This window comes from Grampus griseus (genome assembly GCF_964374135.1).
Source record: "Grampus griseus genome assembly, chromosome: 10".
NCBI lineage: Eukaryota > Metazoa > Chordata > Mammalia > Artiodactyla > Delphinidae > Grampus > Grampus griseus.
In genome coordinates, this window is record NC_139004.1 from 63,412,922 (window position 1) to 63,431,806 (window position 18,885).

At 57.5% G+C, this 18,885-nt stretch overlaps 1 protein-coding gene across 2 annotated transcripts; it reads right to left on the reverse strand.

Moving 5' to 3' along the window:
- Positions 1–7,364: 7,364 nt before the first annotated feature.
- On the reverse strand, positions 7,365–12,849 carry MYL3 (myosin light chain 3). Of its 2 annotated transcripts, none has more exons than XM_082664344.1 (7): positions 12,646–12,849; positions 10,396–10,423; positions 10,110–10,259; positions 9,118–9,291; positions 7,958–8,035; positions 7,800–7,842; positions 7,365–7,597 (listed from the first exon to the last, which is right to left on the reverse strand). In XM_082664344.1, the coding sequence occupies exons 1-6, from the start codon at positions 12,778–12,780 to the stop codon at positions 7,814–7,816; spliced, it is 594 nt and encodes a 197-aa protein (XP_082520470.1). In that variant the 5' UTR covers positions 12,781–12,849; the 3' UTR covers positions 7,365–7,597; positions 7,800–7,813. The 2 variants fall into 2 exon arrangements, with proteins under 2 accessions (XP_082520470.1, XP_082520471.1); XM_082664345.1 differs by having other exon boundaries at positions 7,365–7,704.
- Between the last annotated feature and the right edge of the window lie 6,036 nt (positions 12,850–18,885).

The following is an 18,885-nucleotide window of genomic DNA, read 5'->3' on the forward strand; positions in this document are numbered from 1 at the left end:
ATCTGCACTGCCCCTGCCACGTCTCCACTCACCGCTCCATCCCAACTGGTAGGGCCAGGCCTCTGTTAGTCATCATGGTGGAGCACAGTCGGCACCTGATTCATACGAGGCTTGAGCCTGGAAAGGACCTGCCCCATTCAAGGGTCTCTATCCAGGGACTTGGGGAGATTTTCACTGCAACAAACTGTGTGATTGCCTCAGAACTTAAAAATGGACTTGTAAGGTCTTATTTTGCCAAGTAAAGACAAGGAAAACAACTGCACCAGCTATCATCACCATTGTTTTAGGAACAAAATAATATTCTTAAGGCAAAAAAAATAAAAATGAAGTAAGGCAGGATGCAGTCCCTGAATAAAAACAGCCAGGCCTTGAAGATGCATAAATTGAGCTTCATGGAAAACACGCAACATGGGCCTTATTCTTCTCCCATGAAAATCGTCTTGGGTATTGTCACACGTTGGGCCCTGGAGGCTGAGGACACCCAGGTGCTTCCAGTCTCCAGCAGAGCAAGAATCCCTCTGCAGCCTTCCTGACTGGAACTGGTTCCCCTCTGCTTGCACATCCCTTGGGACAGGGTGCTCACTGTCTCTCCGAGTTAGCTTGGGAGCTAGGGCTGGCATTCTAAGCACCTTTAAGTGGCTTCCAAGCAAGCCTACTATGGGAGAGAGGGAAAGAGACGAAGAAGGGAGTGAGATGGACAAGGTACTGATGGGAGGGAAGACAGACCTCCAGACCCAGGGCATAGGCGTGGTGGGGAAAACGGGTGCTCGTGTTCAACTGGACCAAAGTAGAAAAATTAGGAAGTTGGCAAAGATCTGAGACTTCCCAGGGAGCACTGTCTTCCCCATCTCTGGAGTTCCAGAGTCTTCCACTGCCTCACTCCACTCCCCAGCCCTCCAGAAAGGCTCTGACACACCCATTCTCATTCTCACCAAGGCCTCAGTAGATGTGCAAAGTACCCGGACCCACAGGCCAAAGAAGAGAGTGGAGATTGGAAGAAAACGGTGGAACCTCAGGTGTCCACAGCCAGGCTGGGGAGGAGTGGCAGGCAGGCGCCCTTCCCAGCCCTGACCTTTTAGGCCCTTCCCCATCCAAGGGGACCTGGTCCCTGGCTGCTGAGACTAGAGGGGCCTGTTGGGCGGGCGACCCTGGGGAGCCTCGTGTACACACATTCACTCTACATTCCAGCTGTGCTCTGTCAGCGCTTAGGCAAACCAGCATTGTGTGGCTTTGGGAGGGCAGGAACAAATAACCCCCAAACTTGGGCAACGGTGGACCTGGGGCTGGTTGGAAAGGGAACCCCAGGGAGGCTCTTCTGTGCTGGGTCACTGGGTTCAAAGTCTAGGGTCTTCCTGCTGTTCCCTGAGCTACCTGTGTTCCCTGGGGTGTGGCTGGCCCTGTACCCAGGCAGGCTCGCCCTAGCCCCCTCCCCTAAACCCTCCTTACCTCCCAAGGCCTCGGAAGCAACAGCCCAGCACTCCGGCCTGGCACGCCCCCAAGCACCCCTTATGCAGCATGAGGACTGCCTCACACCACTGCCCAGTTTCTGTTGCCCCTCCTCCCTCCCACCTCATCTTCACACCCCCTCTGATTTTGTGCACGCCACTGCTTGGACCCGTTTAGTCTCCCCGCCCCTCCCCACATTCTCTTAAGATCTTTATCCTCAGTCTGTCAGCCCCTGTGCCACTGAGCGCTTTGAGCCCCACAGTCCAGGGCCTCATCCCTACAGTTTGATTTCCTTCCTTCTTGTGACCTGCTTAAGGATTTCCTCTAATATTTGATTTCTTCAGACCCTGCCTGACTTCATTCTGCCTCGACTTGAATTTCTGGCCTTCTCGCCCCCCGACTCAGTGCTACCTAATCCATGTCCCAGTGGTGACCCCAGGATCTCTGCAGATGGCAGGCATCTGGAGAGAAGATGCAGGCTGTGGCAGGGAGCCGTGCAGAGACATCAGAGCAGAGGAGGGATGGTTGGTCCTGGGGTTGTGAGGCTGAACTCTGCCCCTGGCCCCCTAGCCCCCTGCCTGCCCCACTGACCCTCTGGTTCAGCCTGGACCAGGACTGGATAGGTAAATGTTCCTGACACCTTACGGAGACCTCAGAGATGAGGCCTCGGGCCAGATGGGGGAAGTAAGGCATAGAGAGACCCCAGACCAGACTCCAGCCTTATGGGGCACGTGACCTGGCACCTGAGGCATGGAGGGCACCAGGCTGACATGAGGGCAAACCCTTTGCCACACCCACCCCTTTCCACCGGCCGCAGGGACATAGGCTGGACCACCCTGCTTGAAGGGGGAGCTGGGACCAGTGTTTATGCAACTGTGGGGAGGCCACAGCCTGGCTGGCAGTGCTGCCCGCCCAACACAGGCACTGACTCAGCAGAGCCCCCCAGCACGTACACACTCAGACATGCACACAAGCAGACACAGACACACACACAGAGGTAAACATACATGTGCATGTGCACAGACAAATGGACACCGGCATTCGCTGGTATACAGACACACACTCACAGACGCACTCACAGACACAAGTACACGGGCAAACTTGTGCACGTATGCACACACAGACACAGGGACACACAGAAATGCACACACATTTCACCCAGCCAAGGTAGGTGGGAGGCTCCTGAGTGAGGAGAAGCCTCACCCCTGCAGCTGGGTTCTACCCTCTAGGCCCCTCCACTCTGCCACTCACACCCACAGCCAGTGACCCAAGCCCACACGTGGTCAGCACAGCCACATATAACAGGCAAGATGCCCCAGAGTGGCATCACGGCCATGACTGGGACAGAGACACATTCTAAGTGGAGTAGAGCCCCAACAAGGGGGACCAAACAGCCCCAGGCAGAGCTCAACAGACACAACCACCCCAGCTCTGCCCGCGCCAGCCCCCCACAGCCTGTCCACTCCCAGTCCACACTTGAAGACTGGCGGGTGGGGGCCGCAGAGGGTCTCGGGGGATGTGTGGGATACTCCCTTCCACTGCCAGGCCGAGCCGAGTAGGGTGGTAGCTCCCAGGAACCAGGGGAGCCTGCAAGAAGGAGGGTGTGTTTGGGGGAGGGCTGGGGGCACTGTAGGACCATTCTGGAAACCAGAGGAGGGGGCAGGCTTTCTTGCGAGAGTAGGACACATACTCCCTGGGATCCCAGATACATGGAAGCTTGGAGGCAGGACCGTTTCTTGCCTGGGGATGGCTGAAAACAGGTGTGATCCCTGCCTACAGGACTCAGCAAGGGTGGAAAGAAAAAGCTGGGACCACTCAGTCCCATGTGGGTCCTGGAGACTTTTGAAAGGGAACTCAGCTGTTCCTGGGCTTGGTGTCCAAGAGCAAGGTGGCTGGGCAGGCAGGAGCTGGGGCCTGCCCAGAAGGATATTGGCCAGTCTCTCTGCCCTGACTGGGGCCAAAGGGAGACCCTGCTCTCCTCTGTGGGGGTCTGCGGCCACCAATTGGCCAGGGAGGCTAGCCAGAGTCCAGCAAAGTCAAACATGCACAAGCAGACACCCTTACTAGCAGAGGCCACTGCAGCAAGTCCACTAGTGCCTCCATTCCCTGCCCTACCAGCCAGCCAGACTACGCACCATGAACGGGCAGACTACGGTCCCTCACTCCCACCCCACGCCAGATCTGGGGCTGGAGTGGACTGTGTCTAGATAAGGAAAGGACAAAGAAAGCCTCAAAATCTGCCCAGAATGTTGCTGAGAGTGTCTTAAAAAATGACCTGGAATCTGATCACTTCTCACCATTTCCACTGGACCACACATGCATCTTCTTCTCTCTCCTGGACCCTCCTACCTGCGGTCCCTGCTTCCGCTCACGTGCCCCAGTCTACTCTCCACATAGCAGCCAGAGTGATGCTGATAAAACATCTCCCCAGAGCACACACCAAAGCCCTTCCCACGGCCCAAGGACCCTCCATCACATCCTGTCGCCTCCCCACCGCACTCTCTGCTCCCGTCTCTGCTGGAATGTCTTTGCTCTGATGCCCTCATGGCTCCCTGGAGCAGATGCTGAAGTATTGCCCCACACAAATGTTCCAGCCTGCCTCTGGGGCCCTGCCCTAACCAGCGAAGGTGGGAGCTGGTAGATAAATAGTCTGGTTTCCTCATGCCCTCAGTGAGACACCACCACCGTCTCCTGGAGGTCCCCAGTGGGGCTGAGCCCCCGTTGCCCACAGGGTCTTCTGCTCCCATGCACCCTAAGGACTTCTTTCCCTGCCCAGCTGCTCTCCCGTGCTTCCTGGGGCCACCTCCCAGGGACACTACTTACATTCAGGTCCTTGTCTCAGCTCTGCTTCTGGGGAAGTCCAGCCTAAGACACTCCATCTCGCCTCTCTTCTTTGTGTTTCTTATCTTCCACAACGATTCCCCATTCCTCCCCCCCCCCAACCCCCAGCAACCACCATTCTACTCTCTGCCTCTATGAATTTGACGACACTAGGAACCTCGCTGGAGTGGAATCATATTGCATTTGTCCTTCTATGTCTGGCTTATTTCACTTAGCATAATATCCTCAAAGTTCATCCATGTTGTACCATGTGTCAGAATTTCCTTCCTTTTTAAGTCAGAATAATATTCCATTGTATGTATAGACCACATTTTGTTTATCCATTCGTCTGTTGATGGCCACTTGGGTTGTTTCCACCTTTCAGCTATTGTGCATAATGCTGCTGTGAACATGAGTTTACAAATATCTCTTCAAGTCCCTGCTTTCAATTCTTTGGGATATGTACTCAGAAGTGGAATTTCTGGGTCATATGGTAATAATGTTTTCAATTTTTTGAGGACTTTCCATAGTTTTTCCACAGCAGCTGCACCATTTTACATTCCCACCCACAGTGCCCAAGGGATCCAATTTCTCTACCTTCTCGCCAACCCTTGTTGTTTTCTGTTTTCTGCATAATAACCATCCTAATGGGTGTGAAGTGGTATCTCATCGTGGTTTCGATTTGCATTTCCCTAATTAGTGACATTGAGCATCTTTCAGGTGCTGATTGGCCATTTGTCTATCTTCTTTAAAGAAATGTCTATTTGGGCTTCCCTGGTGGCGCAGTGGTTGAGAGTCCGCCTGCCGATGCGGGGGACGCGGGTTCGTGCCCCGGTCCGGGCAGATCCCACATGCCGCGGAGCGGGCTGGGCCCGTGAGCCATGGCCGCTGAGCCTGCGCGTCCGGAGCCTGTGCTCCGCAAGGGGAGGGGCCCCAACAGTGAGAGGCCCGCGTACAACAACAACAACAACAACAACAAAAAAGAAATGTCTATTCAAGTCCTTTGCCCATTTTTGAATTGGGTTGTTCGTTTTGTTGTTGTTGTAGGAACATATATATATATTATATATATATAATATATAATATATATATAATATATATATATATATATATATATAATATATATATATAATATATATATAATATATATATATAATATATATATATAATATATATATATAATATATAATATATATATATTATATATTCAGGATATTATCTCTCCTGTTTTCAATTTTTGCCCAGCCATTGCCTTCTCAGATACTCACTGACCTCATTATTTAACATGTCATTTGCCTCCCCCCCGCACCCCACACACACACTGCACACAGACTGCACAGCCCCGCCCCTCCTCTGGGCCCCTCCCCAGCCTTTATCGCTGGTTGACACACTCACACACACACACACACACACACACACACACACACTGCACAGCCCCGCCCCTCCTCTGGGCCCCTCCCCAGCCTTTATCACTGGTTGACACACTCACACACACACACACACACACAGACTGCACAGCCCTCCCCTCCTCTGGGCCCCTCCCCAGCCTTTATCACTGGTTGACACACTCACACACACATACTGCACACAGACTGCACAGCCCTCCCCTCCTCTGGGCCCCTCCCCAGCCTTTATCACTGGTTGACACACTCACACACACACACACACACACACACACACACACAGACTGCACAGCCCGCCCCTCCTCTGGGCCCCTCCCCAGCCTTTATCACTGGTTGACACACTTTACGGCTCTGGTGATCTGTCAGCTCTGTATGAGTGCCACAAGGGTGAGGGGTTTGGCTGCTTCCTCCACTGCAGTGTTCCCAGGGCCTAAAGAGTCTGGCACACAGTAGGTGCTCCATAAATGCTGAAAGGATGAAAGGAAGGGAAACAGACTCCTGCATACACACTCCCAGCCCCTCACAGACTCTCACATACGCTGCCGTCACTCCTCCCACACATACGCGCACACATACTCTCACACTCACAGTCCTGCCATGCTCGCCGCACCACACAAACGCCCTGAGGCAGCCTGATCCGTGCAAGCCTCAAACCCGCTCTCATACACCCACACGCTCATCTCACAAGCAGATGCATTCACATCCAAATGCACCCTAGCAGGGCTGCCCTGACCTCCTGCGTCCTCCCGGCCTGCAAGCTGTTTCCTACCCTGTGTGGCCCGCTCCACACTCTGGGCCCTTGATCTCTCCACTACCCTTATCTCTAGGGCCCCCAAGACTCTCTACAGGGCATTGCTCTTCCTCCCCTTCAAACCAGAGTGGATGACCTCCTCCAGGAAGCCTCCCCTCCCCCTCCCCACTGAGCTCCGAAAGGAGGGGAGGGCCTGGCCCCAGAGCAGGGTGTGACAGTGGGGCTGGCATGTGCAAGGGTGTGTGCATCTTCTCCTGTCATTGCAGGGGTTGTGCACTTGTCTTCTGCTGAGAAGCCCAGGGCTGAGAAACCGCTGGTGAACCCCGGATTCTCGCCCTCTGACCTAGAGCCACAGCACAGGCAGAGAGACCAGAGTCAGGCAGGGGTCTCAGGCCTCTTCGGCTCTGACAGCCTGGGGACAGTGAGTCAGGCAAAGCCATTCTCTGCTCTGGGCCTCAGTTTCCCCACCTGTGACATGGGTGGCTCTGGGCCAGTGCCCTGCAGTTCCCTGACTGCTGGTTGTGGAGTGAGACAGCTCAGACAGCGCTCTCAGGCACTGAGTGGCAACCCTGTGTTAGAGGCCAGAGCATGGCTACTGTCTCCAGAAGTGGGGCAGGGCACCCAGTCCTCGTCCAGCTCAGCCCAGTGTCCGGGTGGGCAGGCTCAGAGGGTTTGGCACACCGGATGGGACAGTTTTGATGCGGTGAGCAAGGAGGCAAGATTTCAAAGTGATTCCTCTCGTTTTGTCCAGGGCTCACCGTGTGTGGCTCATAGATTTTTATAAAAGTCAACCAAAGGGCCACAGAGAAGAGAGAAGGAAGGAGGGAGGAAAGGAAGGAAGGAACGAACGAACAAATGAATGAACGAATGGAGGGAGGGAGGGAGGGAGGAAGGAAGGAAGAAGAGAAAGAAGGGAGGAAGGAAGCAAGGGAGGGAGGAGGGAGGAAAGAAAGAAGGAAAGAAGCCATTTATTCATGAGGCCCAAGGGCCGGGGACAGAGATGCAGTCACAGGCAAGTGCAGCCTGATGGGGAGAGATGACAGCCCCGCAGAGCTGTGCAGAGAGAGCCTGTGCAGGAGTGTCAAGGTGCTCCCCTCCGTCCCACAGGCTGCAGGCCACGGGTGTCAGCAACTCGAGTGGAAGATGAGCTGTCCCCAGCATGGCCTCCCCGGGCTCCCTGAGAGCAAAGGCGGTCACAGGTTACAGTGGAGAGGTGCAAGCAAGGCTGCGGGATGTCAGCTGAGAACTGGACTTGGTGGAGCTGGGGAGGTGGCAACAGGGGATCTGGATGACAGAGGCAGGAGGGGGACAATGGGGCTGAAATCAGCAGAGGTGGCAAAGGTGGTAGCAGGTTTGGAAGGGAGGGTGGGAGGTCTCACCTGGGGCAAGAGGTTCAGCTGGACATGATGTGCGTGACAAATGCTGAAAAGAAGGAAGGAGTGAGCAGCAGGGCTTCGGCCCTGGGTAGCCAAAGGTGGCGACCTAGGATCCTAACGCCCTGCTCCCGCCTGCAGACTCCCTGCCCTGCTGAGCTTACCTTTGTAGTTGACGCAGCCATTGGAGTCCTCTTGCCCAGCCATCAACTTCTCCACCTCATCTTCTGTCAGCCTCTCACCTGGCAGGAGTGGAAAGCTGAGTCAGCACTGTTGAGGTGTGAAGGGTGGGGGGCCCCCTGAGCCCCGCTGGATGGTGGGTGTGCCTCTCCAGTATTCCCACACCTCATATTGGTACACACGAGACCTGGGCTGTCACCCTTATTTCTGAAACCAGAAGAATCAGTGACAAGTCAAAAAGGGCAAGGCCTGGGGTGCAGGCCTGGCACTCTCTCCGAGCCTGGGCTCTGTCCGTAACAGTGCCATCTTGCTGTTCAGGCCACCAGCACATACTGTCCCCTGTCCTCAACAGGCTGGCGGGACTCCCTCCATCAGGAGTAGGCCAGGTCCCCCATCTCCCTGGAAGCAGTCCGTCGGGGCAGCCCTTCAAGGCTAGAGGAAGGACACCTAAGATAGAGCTGGGGACCTTAGGGGATGACCATGGAGGGTACCAAGAGACACCACCACTGCTCCCCACGGAACTTTCCCGCCTCTGTGCTTTTGTATGTGCTGTGTTGCTTCCCCCACTGCAATGCCCACTGCAGTTTCCCTCACACCTCCTAGCCCCCAGTCTCACACACACACACAAAACCCCAGAGACCAGCACAGGGCTGAGCACACAGTAGGCACTCAGTAAATGTCTGGTGCGGGAAAAGTTCACTTTGCGCAGACACAATTGGTGCTCAATGAACATTTGCTGTAGGAAAACTTCTCTTTGAGAAAGGAGCGCTCCTGCCAGCCAGGCACCTGACAGCGGGGGTCAAGATGCCCAAGGGGCAGGCACAGTACCTCTTCGGCTCTGGAATTTGACCTTGAGGCAATGAACACAAGGACTGGATTGATCCCCCTGGATGTACCGCCCTGCCCCACCCTGTCCCCAGAGCTGTTCCTATCCCCCTCCAGTTCTGTGAGCTGCACCGGCTGGCTTTCTTTACTCCCCACCTAAATTTCTAAGTTCCCCACATTTCCGTCTCCTGCCATCGAGGCACCTTGACTGCATCACCCTCCATTTCACAAGTGAGAAACAGGCCCGGTGGGTGACAGAGTGGTTTCCCCCAGAGGCCCCAGGAAGGAGAGAGTGGGGTGGGGAGGAGGCTGCCCTCACCCAGCGTGGCCAGCACGTGGCGGAGCTCGGCGCCCATGACCGTGCCATTGCCCTCCTTGTCGAAGACCCGCAACCCCTCCACAAAGTCCTCGAAGGTGCCCGTGTCCTTGTTCTTGGAGATGTGCTGGAGCATGGGCAGGAACGTGTCAAAGTCCATCATCTTGGAGTTAAGCTCTGGGGAGAGATGGCCCAAGCATCAGGCTCTGAGGGGAGATGGGCATCCCTCCCCTGTGTCTGGCAATGAGGAGCTATTGCCCTCACCCAGCCCCCAATGCAGTCTACACCAGTCTGTCATTTACAAAGCACTCCACCATCACAAGGCACTTTACAGTCAACTGAGAAATGCATTATTCACATCGTCCTTTGCTGTTCACAAGGACAGTGGCACGACAGTGGGCTCTGACTAGCACCTCTGCTCTTCTTTGGGGAACAGTTCTCGCTAGCGTCTCTCTATTTTTCTTATCAACCCCGCTCTCCCCACACCTGTGATTGGTCGAGAGCAGCTGGGCCGATCAGAGACCTTCTCTGGGACTTCCGCACCTGTGGCGAGGGCTTGGGTCTCACTCCTCCTTGGGGCAAAGCAGGCAACCCTCTCTGGCCATGGTGGTGAGGGAAGCTGACCCTGCCCCACAGAGGGATGCCCAGGAGGCCGGGAAGGACAGGGAGAGCATATGGGATGCTGAGGCCAGACACGGCCTGGCTTGCCCTCACACCTGCTGCTGAAGCTAGTTCGCGCTGTTGTCAGTCCCCTACGACCAGGAGGCCTGGCAAATAGGCGTGGGGCCAGATGGTACAGGAACCCTCACTGCTCGTCACCTTGCCGGCATCACCTGAGACTGGCCTCCAGGTCCTCCTCCAGACAGCGGGAGGATGTTAGGAGAATGCACAGCAGGGGAGTTCCCAGGTTGTCCCACCAGCGATGGCGGCCCACCCTGGGGGTCTCCCCCGGGACTGGCCCTAATGGGGACACGTCTCAGGCCGGGCGTACCAACCTTCCTGCTTCGGCTTCCCTAGGACTCGGAGCACCTCGGCCTGTGTAGGGTTCTGGCCCAGCGCCCGCAGGACATCCCCACACTGCCCATACGTGATCTTCATCTCACACTTGGGTGTGCGGTCGTACAGCATGAAGGCTTCCTTGAACTCTGCCGGGAGAGGGCGTGAGCTGCAGACACTTCTAGAGTCAGCCCCCCCGACTCGCCCCACACTGCAGGGGAGGACACTCAGCCTGGGGGACCCGGGCCCCAACCCTGCAGCCCCTGGCTCAAAACCCCCACTCACCTTCAATCTGCTCTGGCGTAAACTCGATCTGAAAGGAGACCCCCAAAGATTCTGAGTGTCTGGTTCAGAGGATGGGGCCAGGCGTCCTCCTGGTGCCTCCACGCCCAGACCAGGCCTCAACCCCTCAGCTGCCCCAACCCATCCACATTCCAGGATTCCAGCTTCCACTGCCCAGGACCTCCTGCAGTCCACCTTGACTCCCTCCTGCCTCCTTACCCCTCCCGCCATCCCACCTGAGGACCTTGGGTCTGCAAGTGCCCAGACCCTGACACCAGGTAGGCCTCATCAGGGGAAGTGGTGAGGAGGGAGGCCTGGTGCCCTGAATCCCCAGCCCGGGGTGGGCCTTACCTGAGGCCCCTGGTCCTGGACAGACGTGCCTGAAGCACAGACTGGCTTTGCCAGCTCTGCTAGGCCTGGGGCCCAGTGGGTAGACTGTCCACATAAGTGAGATGGGAGGCCTCATCTCACCAGGGCGGGGGCGGGAGGAGGAAAGGCGAGGGGGCAGGCCGCAGAGCCCTGTCACCATGAGAACATATTTGCAGGAGGGGGTGTGTGTGCGATGTGCATGTGCGTTCGCACACCTGTGTGTGCATCTGTTTGCATGTGTCTGCCCCTCACAGAGCCCTCAAGGCTGGGCACTTTCACTCACGTGGCCCTGCCTACACCTGAGTCTTACACAGTCCTGTCCATAAGCGCAGGGCAGCCCCCAGCGTGGCACAGCAGGGGGCCAGGGCCCAGCGGTTGAGTGTTTGCTGAGGCCACATCGGGGCCACCTGAGGTCAGGAGGCCTCCTGGGACCCGGTTTCCCCCTCCTCACTTGGATACCAGGTCTATTTTTATCACTGCAGTCACTCGCCCCAAGGTCAAGGTCGCACAAGGGAAAGGAGCTTGGGGGAGGGGGACTTGACTGGCGCCTCTCCCACTGCTGCTCCCTTGGAGTCCCCTCCACCAACCTCAGTAGTGCACACCAGTGCAGAGGGGGATCCTGCCCCTGTCACCCTGCTGGGCTGTCCCTCCCAACCCTCTGGCTTAGCCCTGTTTTGGGAAGACCAAGTTGTTGCTCCTGGCGCCCCCGAGAGCTCTCTCCACCAAGAAGCCTGCTGAGACTACGGGCCCTGGGCCCCCCCCGCACAGCTTTCCGCAGGGGTCACGGGAGAGGCCGCACTAGTTCCTCTGCTCAGAGGGGAGTCTGTGCAGCCTCGGATCCGGTGAGACCACACAATGCCACCTTGGGCCCTAGGGTTGGCTGACCCTCACCAGGGGGCCTGTGGGACACAAACCTGGGGTCTGGGGATGGTCAGGAGTCAGAGTCAACTCCACGGAGCACTTGCCATGAGTGGTTCCCAACAGCCTGTGAGGAGGACTTATTGTCCCATTTTATAGCTGAGGAAACTAAGCCTTAGAGCAGTGATGGGAATGGAGCAGAGTTGGGATTTGAGCCCGTGTATTGAGGGACAAGGTAGGTGCCTCCAGGAAGGGCTCAGGAATGGAGACGGACCTGTGCAGATGGGCTGCAGGTCTCGCTGGGGACCGTGAAGGGCTGGGAGGGCTCCATGGGGCCCCTCAGCCAGCAGCCAGGGCAGCAGTGGCCAGTGGCCAGCCGAGAACAGGCAACGGGCAGGACACGGGTACGTGCCACTATGCAGATGCCGCAGGTGGGACTCATGGCTCGTTCTCCAGGTTTAGACTCTGAGAAAGGCTTTCAAGCCAAGCCGGGGAAGGGCTCCTGGGGCCACTGGTCACAATTCCAAGACCAGCTTCCTCCATGACCTACCCAGACTGGCTCAGTATCGCCAGCTCAAAGCTGAGGCCCCACCAGCTCTGGGGCTCAGGGACCTTGGCAGGGGTGAGTGTGACCCAGACTGGGCAGGAGCCCTGCTTCCCTTTACTCCCCACCCTGTCCACCCTGGGGAACTTGGTATGGACTTAAGACCCCACAGCTGGACAAGAAAGATCCCTGCCTGGCTGCGGGGGTGAGGGGCACAGGCAGGTCCAGGATTCCCCAAGGATGTGAGGTCCAGGGAAAAGGACAAGGGAGAGTCAGTTTCCAACCACCAAAAAAATAGTCCCTTCAGCAGCACTGGGGGAGTCCTGCCTGATGTCTGACCACCCTCCCTCCTGCTGCAGCCCTCCTGATGCCTGAAGCTTCCAGCTTCAGTTCAGTACTCACTTTCTGGAGCCTGGTCTTCCACGGGGTAGATCCACTGACCTACCCTGCCCTTCCCACGGAAACCCAGCTCCCACACCCACCTTGACCTTGGAGGCATCGAACTCAGGTTCCTTGGGGGGCTCTGGTACAGGTGCGGGTGCAGGTGCGGGAGCTGGAGCTGCCTTGGCGCCTGCCTTGGCGTCATCCTTCTTGGGCTCTGGCTTTTTGGGAGCCATGGAGGTTGTAAGCAGAGAGGGACGTGGAGAGAAGGAAGCAGAGAGCCGGGTAGGTGAGCCTTCCCGTAACCAGCCTTTATCCTGCCTGGACACCTCATGACCCCAGCCCCACCCCTGCAGGGCACAATGGGGACAGAGCCATAAAAGGACATTGGCTAGGCTCAGTGGCTATTTTGGGGCCTGGGGGGGCATTGTTCAGTCTCAGGAATGGGTGGGGGAGAGGGAGGGCTCTTCATTCCTCCCAATCACCTGTTGGGAAGAGAGCGGGGGAGGGGAGGACAGAGGTCGGTGCTCAGCCCCCACACACACCCTCAAAAGCACGCGCACATACGCAGGGGCCCTGCTGTCCCTCAGCAGGTCAATAAACTGAAAGGGTGCAGAAGGTTGCACCGAGCATGTATTGTGTGTTGTGTTGGGGGCAGGAGGACTGGGCACCCCTTGAGTTAAACTTCCCATCTGTGCATCGAATTCCCATGTGTCTGTGCCCGTGTGTCTACACGGAGGGGGAGAGGGAGGTCTGCGTGTGTCCATGTGTGTTGTCTCCGTTTCGCTGCGTGTTTGTATGCAGAGAGGGTCTCTGTGTATCTATGGTGGGAGGGTCTGTGTCCACGTGGGGGATGACCTACTCCAGTCCGCGGGTGTTGCTTCTGTGTGTTTGTGTCTGGGTGTTTATCATGCCTGCGTGAGTGTCTGGTCATGGCTTGCAGGCAGCTGCAGCCCATCTCTGAGAACACCCTAAATGGCAGTAGGATGGGGTCTGCTCCCTCGAGGGCGGTCACCCAGCCTAGTTCAACAGCCAAGCAGCCTCCACAGCCTCCCGCATCCGCACCTGCCTGACCCTGAGGTCGGTTTCTTGGTTTCACCCTCACTTCCTATTGCCCCTCTTCCACAGCTCCCTGCGACCCACTTTCCCCACACACCCCAGGGCCTGCTCCCCGCCAGACCCTGGCACACACTGCACCCTCTGCCCTTGCCCCTCTGCTTGCAGCATTCAAGGCTTGGCCGCACTGCACCCTCCTCCAGGAAGCTGTTTCCACCGCCCCATGTTGCCCTCTGCTGACACTTTTGGTGGGGTCCTGAGAGGGTCTGCCTCTCTGAAGGACCCCAGGGCACTGGAAGAGGTTTGCCTCCCAGGTGCCCAGTCTAGGGTACGCCCCCCCCCCCAGTTCCTACCCACAATGCCACCCCAGATGGCAGTGACAGAGGGCAGCCTGGCTGGTCTACCATTTCAGGAGTTGGGGGGAGGAGGGAAGGCTGAGGTGGCGTAAGGCCCTTCCAGGCACAGAACTCGGAGAGTGGGGACATCTTGCAAACACATTGGCCTCCATTCCTTGCCCAGTGTCTGTGCCGGGGGGGTGGGGGGGGTGGGAATGAGGTGTTCCCTATTATTTTTAAATGCCTGGAGCCTTTGATAGAAACTTCAGAGGCATTGCCCCTTCTCCTGGCCCCCGGGGATTTCCCAGGTGTAGGGAGGCACCGTGGGTGGAGCCTGAGGTGAAGATTCACTTGGGCCTCTACCTGGATGCCCCCAACGTCCCCCTGCTGAGCCCAGGTCCCTCTCATCCTGTCACTCAGCCTCATGGTGAGGGGAACAGCAGTCCAGGGACAGGGCTGGGTCCCCTCCTAGCTGCAACACAGGACATTCCTCCCCTCATCTGGAGGGCAGAACACCCCACATCTGGAAATCTGACAACATCCGGCGCTGGGGGAGAGGCAAGTTTTTCACTTTTCTTCCAGATGTTTGGCAAGAGTATTAAGAAAGAAAGGGGTGGAGGAGGATCCTCAGAGACCAGCCAGAAATACCACAAGAGGAGAAGGCAGACAGAGGGGGACACAGAGAGAGAGACCTCTGGGCGGCCCCATCACCCAGACCTGCTGACCCTCAGGACAACTGACTCTGGACACCCTCGAGGGCTCCCACCAGCCACAGGCACAGCCAACAAGACACCACCCAATCCTCTTTCACTCATCATGGGGGAAACCGAGGCCCAGAGCCTTGGACATCCACAGGGGTGCCCAGAACACCGATCTCACTATTGTATCCACACACAATTGCTATCCCTTGGAAACCACTCAGCATCAGTGGGAACAGGAGTAGATGAGTGACATGGGCCTCCTGAGGCTTGGTTCCCAGGTTTGCAGACTCATGCAGCCTGCTACAGCCACACAGAGCCATCTTCCTCTGCTTGGGGAGGGGGTGTCTTGGTCCTCTTCCCTCGAGCACAGGGCAGATATGGTCCTATAGTGGGGACGCCGTGTACAGAGCCATCCTCCACTCCCTCCCCAGGGCTCAGATGGGCCTTTGACTGTCCGAGCTCTGGCTCCTGGGAGCAGCAGTGCCCTAGGCTCACCCCACAGGGCCACTCTCAACCCATAACTAATGCCTAGACCCCAGCAGGGACTCTGCAGGGATCACCCCCCTTGACTGCCAGCAACATGCCTGCCGAGGACAGGAGGAAATTAAGGGGTGGGCAGGTGGGCAGGCAGGTGGACAGGAGAGGGGACTTAGTGACAGGGAGAGGCAGGCACTGGGTAGCAAAGACGAGCCACACAAGGCTTGGCACTCACCTCTCTCTCCCAGGTCCCAGCCTGGGCTCCATGCCCCTTGGGAATGACAGCCCAGCAGACAAGATCCTGGCAGAGCCTGCGGGGAGAGACAGGGGTCTGGATCCCTCTTCTTTGACTCCCCCAGCTCCATGGTCTGAGTTGTGGCCCAGTCTGATGCAGACAGCACATCCCAGAGCCCTCTCTGGGGGCAGCCACCTTACCTCCCCCTCCCCCACCTGAGGAAACTGTGGGCCCTGACTTCTGAGGAGCCCATGAGCAGAGGCAGGAGACCCCTGGCCACACTGGCCTCCTTCCTTCTAGCCCCCATGCCTTTGCAGAGGCTTTCCTCCCTCTGGTGCCCTTGTCTGGGACCCTGGCCATGGCTTGTTCCTTGTCACCTCTGGGTCTCAGTGAGATGTCACCTCCTACGAGAAGCCTCCTCAGACTACCCTGGACCTGCTCCCTCTGCCCTGCCTCCCAGCTGGACTCCCCATCCTTGCACACCCTAAAACGAGCTGTTTCCCTGTTATCTTGTCTCTTATGTGTGTCCCCCCTCCCATGAATGTCAGCTGGCATAGGAGGAGTTTTTGGTCTTCCATGGCTGTATATCCGTAGGGTCTAGAACAGAGCCTGGTACACAGCAGGCACTCCATAAATGTCAGAGGAGCAAATGTCCCAAACATCTCAACTTACCCACCTCTCACAGGGGGACCGGAATGCTTTTCTGAACCCCATCTCTGGAGTAAGGCAAGGGGAGATTTGCGGATTGACTGACAGTACTTGTGTCTGCCGGGGGCACCCCGGACAGCAATGCAGCCATCGCTGCCCCTCAGCCCACCTGCCGCCTCGCTCCACGCAGGCCTGCTCTTCATGCCACTCCCCATCCGTTGCTAAGACTCCTCTCAAGAGCCTGAAGTGGTAGAGACGACCGGATGGTATAGGCAGTGACTTGACCGTGAGGACCAGCCAGCAGGGGGCGTAAAAGGGATAGGAACTGGTCTTTGGATCCTGAACCCAAACCCCAGAAACCAGGATCCCAACCAGATCCCAGACTGCAAATCTGGAACCTGGAACGCCAAACCCAGACCACAGACCCGGGCCGCAGAATCCGAACCCCAAACTTAGGTCCTGGAACTCAGAGCCCAGGACCAGATTCTGCTCTGGGGACCCAGACTCCAAAACCTAGGATGCCAAAGCCAGACCTTCAACCCAGACTCCAAACCCTAGACAGCAGGCCCAGGACCCAGGACTCTAAACCCAGACTCCAGGCCCGTAAACCCAAACCTAGACCCCAGACCCTGGACCCAGGACAGGGGCTGCTGGTTTTCCAAATGGGCACTGCCTCCTGCCCTGTGTAGACGAGGGTGGAGCAGGGGAGGGGTTAGCTCTTGGCTAACAGCAGGGGTGAGTGCTTGGCAGACCTTCCTGCTAGCGTTCAGAGGGGAATGAGGAATGTCCCTCATCCTGTCAGAGCCAATTTGGGGAACTCAGAATACGGTGGCCACATGGAGGGAATGGTGGGGAGTGAGGAGAGGGATGGATAGGTGAGGCCTGGCTATCCCCTGGACCCAGGAACCAAAGTCAGGGAAGGAGGGTCAGGCTCCCCACGTGCCCTTGTCCCCCTGGCCACAGGCTCCTCAGACTGCCCTGGCCCGCCCAGGACCGCCCCTCCTGTCCAAAGCCTTTGGGCTGGGACGCAGGCCCAAACTTCCCGGAGGAGTCAAGAACGTGGCCTGGGCCAGACCCAGAGCCTTAGAAGTAGGTCAGATGTTGCTGTGCAGCAGGTCCTGGGGACCCCATCTGGGCATGGGCAGGCCCACGGGCTGCAGCTCACCCACCAGGGCACAAGTGTGTATTCACATAGATGTGGACTCACCACTACACGCCCATAAATACAGACCCTACACAGGGCCACTAGTTCCTGCCCAACTGCTCAGATGAGGGGACTGAAGCCCCAAGAGGGGCAGGAGCTGCCCAGCAACTCTGGATAGAGGTGGTACAAGGCAGCCACGAGGACCCAGAGAAGGAGAGGAATTTCGGCACCATCCCACGCCCCTGGAGCCTTGGGTGAAAGTCTGACTCCAAGGAGGACTTCCCAGCAGAGCTGCTCTGCCACCAACAGGATGTGGCCTGCTTCCCGGAGGCACAGCCCCAGGCCTTGAAAGATGGGAAGGAGTGGCCAAGGGGGAGGCAGGAGACTTCATATGCTCTTGTGACCCAGGCCGGTCCTGGTTCCTTTTGTCCTCAGTTTCCCCATCTGTACAATGGCCATGGGTGGGGCAAAGTGATCCTGAGTTCGAAAGACAGTCACTGCCCCTGAGCAGTGATGAGCCCGTCCTCGCCACCCCCATGCCACACACAGACAACTCTGTCCTCAGCAGGCCAAACACACCCCTCAGGCCCCTCCTCCTGCCCACTGTGCTGACGGGGACCAGATGCTCCAACCTTGTGGTTCTGGGGGTGGGGGTGGCAGGGCCCAGCGGGCTGGCAGACAAGCCCTGGGTTTGGCCCAGGGACCTATAATCAGCTCCTGCCCCTCTGATCCCGGCCCAGGACTGACGCTTGGGGCTGTGGTGTTCTGGCCGGCTGTGGCCACGGCCGCTATATTTGGGAGCCCAAATGAGGATGAGGGAGGGGTGGGCAGGCAGGAGCCTCCAGGGACCAGTGTCTCATGGGGGACAGGGTGGGGGACACTGTTGGCCAGGCTTGTTCCCTTAAGGAAGGAGGGCACAGCCTTGACTTCAGGGGCGCAATCTGAGGGGCGTGCTCTGCTCTCAAGGGCCTGGCCTGGGGGTCATCATCCCTGCCCTCAATGGCTGGTCTAAGGAGGTAGATTGAAAGTCTGAGTGCATGAGAAAGGGGAGGGGGGTGCTGACAAGATGAATGGGAGTGGGAAAAAGGCTCTCAGAGGGCGAGGTATGGGGCAGAGGGGTCTGAGATGCGAGGGATAGGAGCAGGGTGCGCCAACATGCTACGCAAAGGGTTGGAGAAAACAAAGGCCGGAAGCCGGGGTCCAAGGGAAGGGAGTGAGGTGCAGCCCTAGCCCTGGCTTCCCGGTTCTGCCTGCTGGTGTAGCTCCTAGAGGGGCCCAGCCCATCCCCCAGCATGGCCTGCGGCCTCTCTGAACTGCCCTGGACATTCCCCGCCGTTGGGCCAAACCCTGTACTCTCCCACCAGCAGTTTCCCAAAGAGCAAATATTTATTGTCCTTGGAAGAAAAAAAAGAGTCCCCTTTTAGGATCAGGGTCTGGGAGCTGCTACTGAGGCTTGCAGGGGTTCAGCAGCGGCCTGCGATGACCAGAAACCCCACCTAGAGGCTGAAGGCAGAGGAAGGAGGATGAGCTGGCCTCAGAGGAGAGGGGCCGTGGCTGCCCCAGGCTGCTGGGCGGGGGCTCTGCCCAGATCTCCATCTCTCCAAAACTTCCCCAGAGTAGGTCTGAGGGTGTACAGACTCTGTCCCCACGTTATGAGGTATGAACGTGTGTGTGAGCGGGTAGATGTGTGCAGTCTGTGTGTGCTCAGATGCATGACTGTGGGCAGGAGGATGGGAACACATGTG

What these genes read in the sequence shown, in the direction of transcription:
- MYL3 (XM_082664344.1), bottom strand. Translation starts at nt 12,780, where the DNA reads ATGGCTCCCAAAAAGCCAGAGCCCAAGAAGGATGACGCCAAGGCAGGC. An exon ending in TACGCCAGAGCAGATTGAAG is followed by an intron (nt 10,260 to 10,395) that starts GTGAGTGGGGGT and finishes CTCTCCCGGCAG; the next exon opens with AGTTCAAGGAAGCCTTCATG. An exon ending in CCACGTGCTGGCCACGCTGG is followed by an intron (nt 8,036 to 9,117) that starts GTGAGGGCAGCC and finishes CACTCCTGCCAG; the next exon opens with GTGAGAGGCTGACAGAAGAT.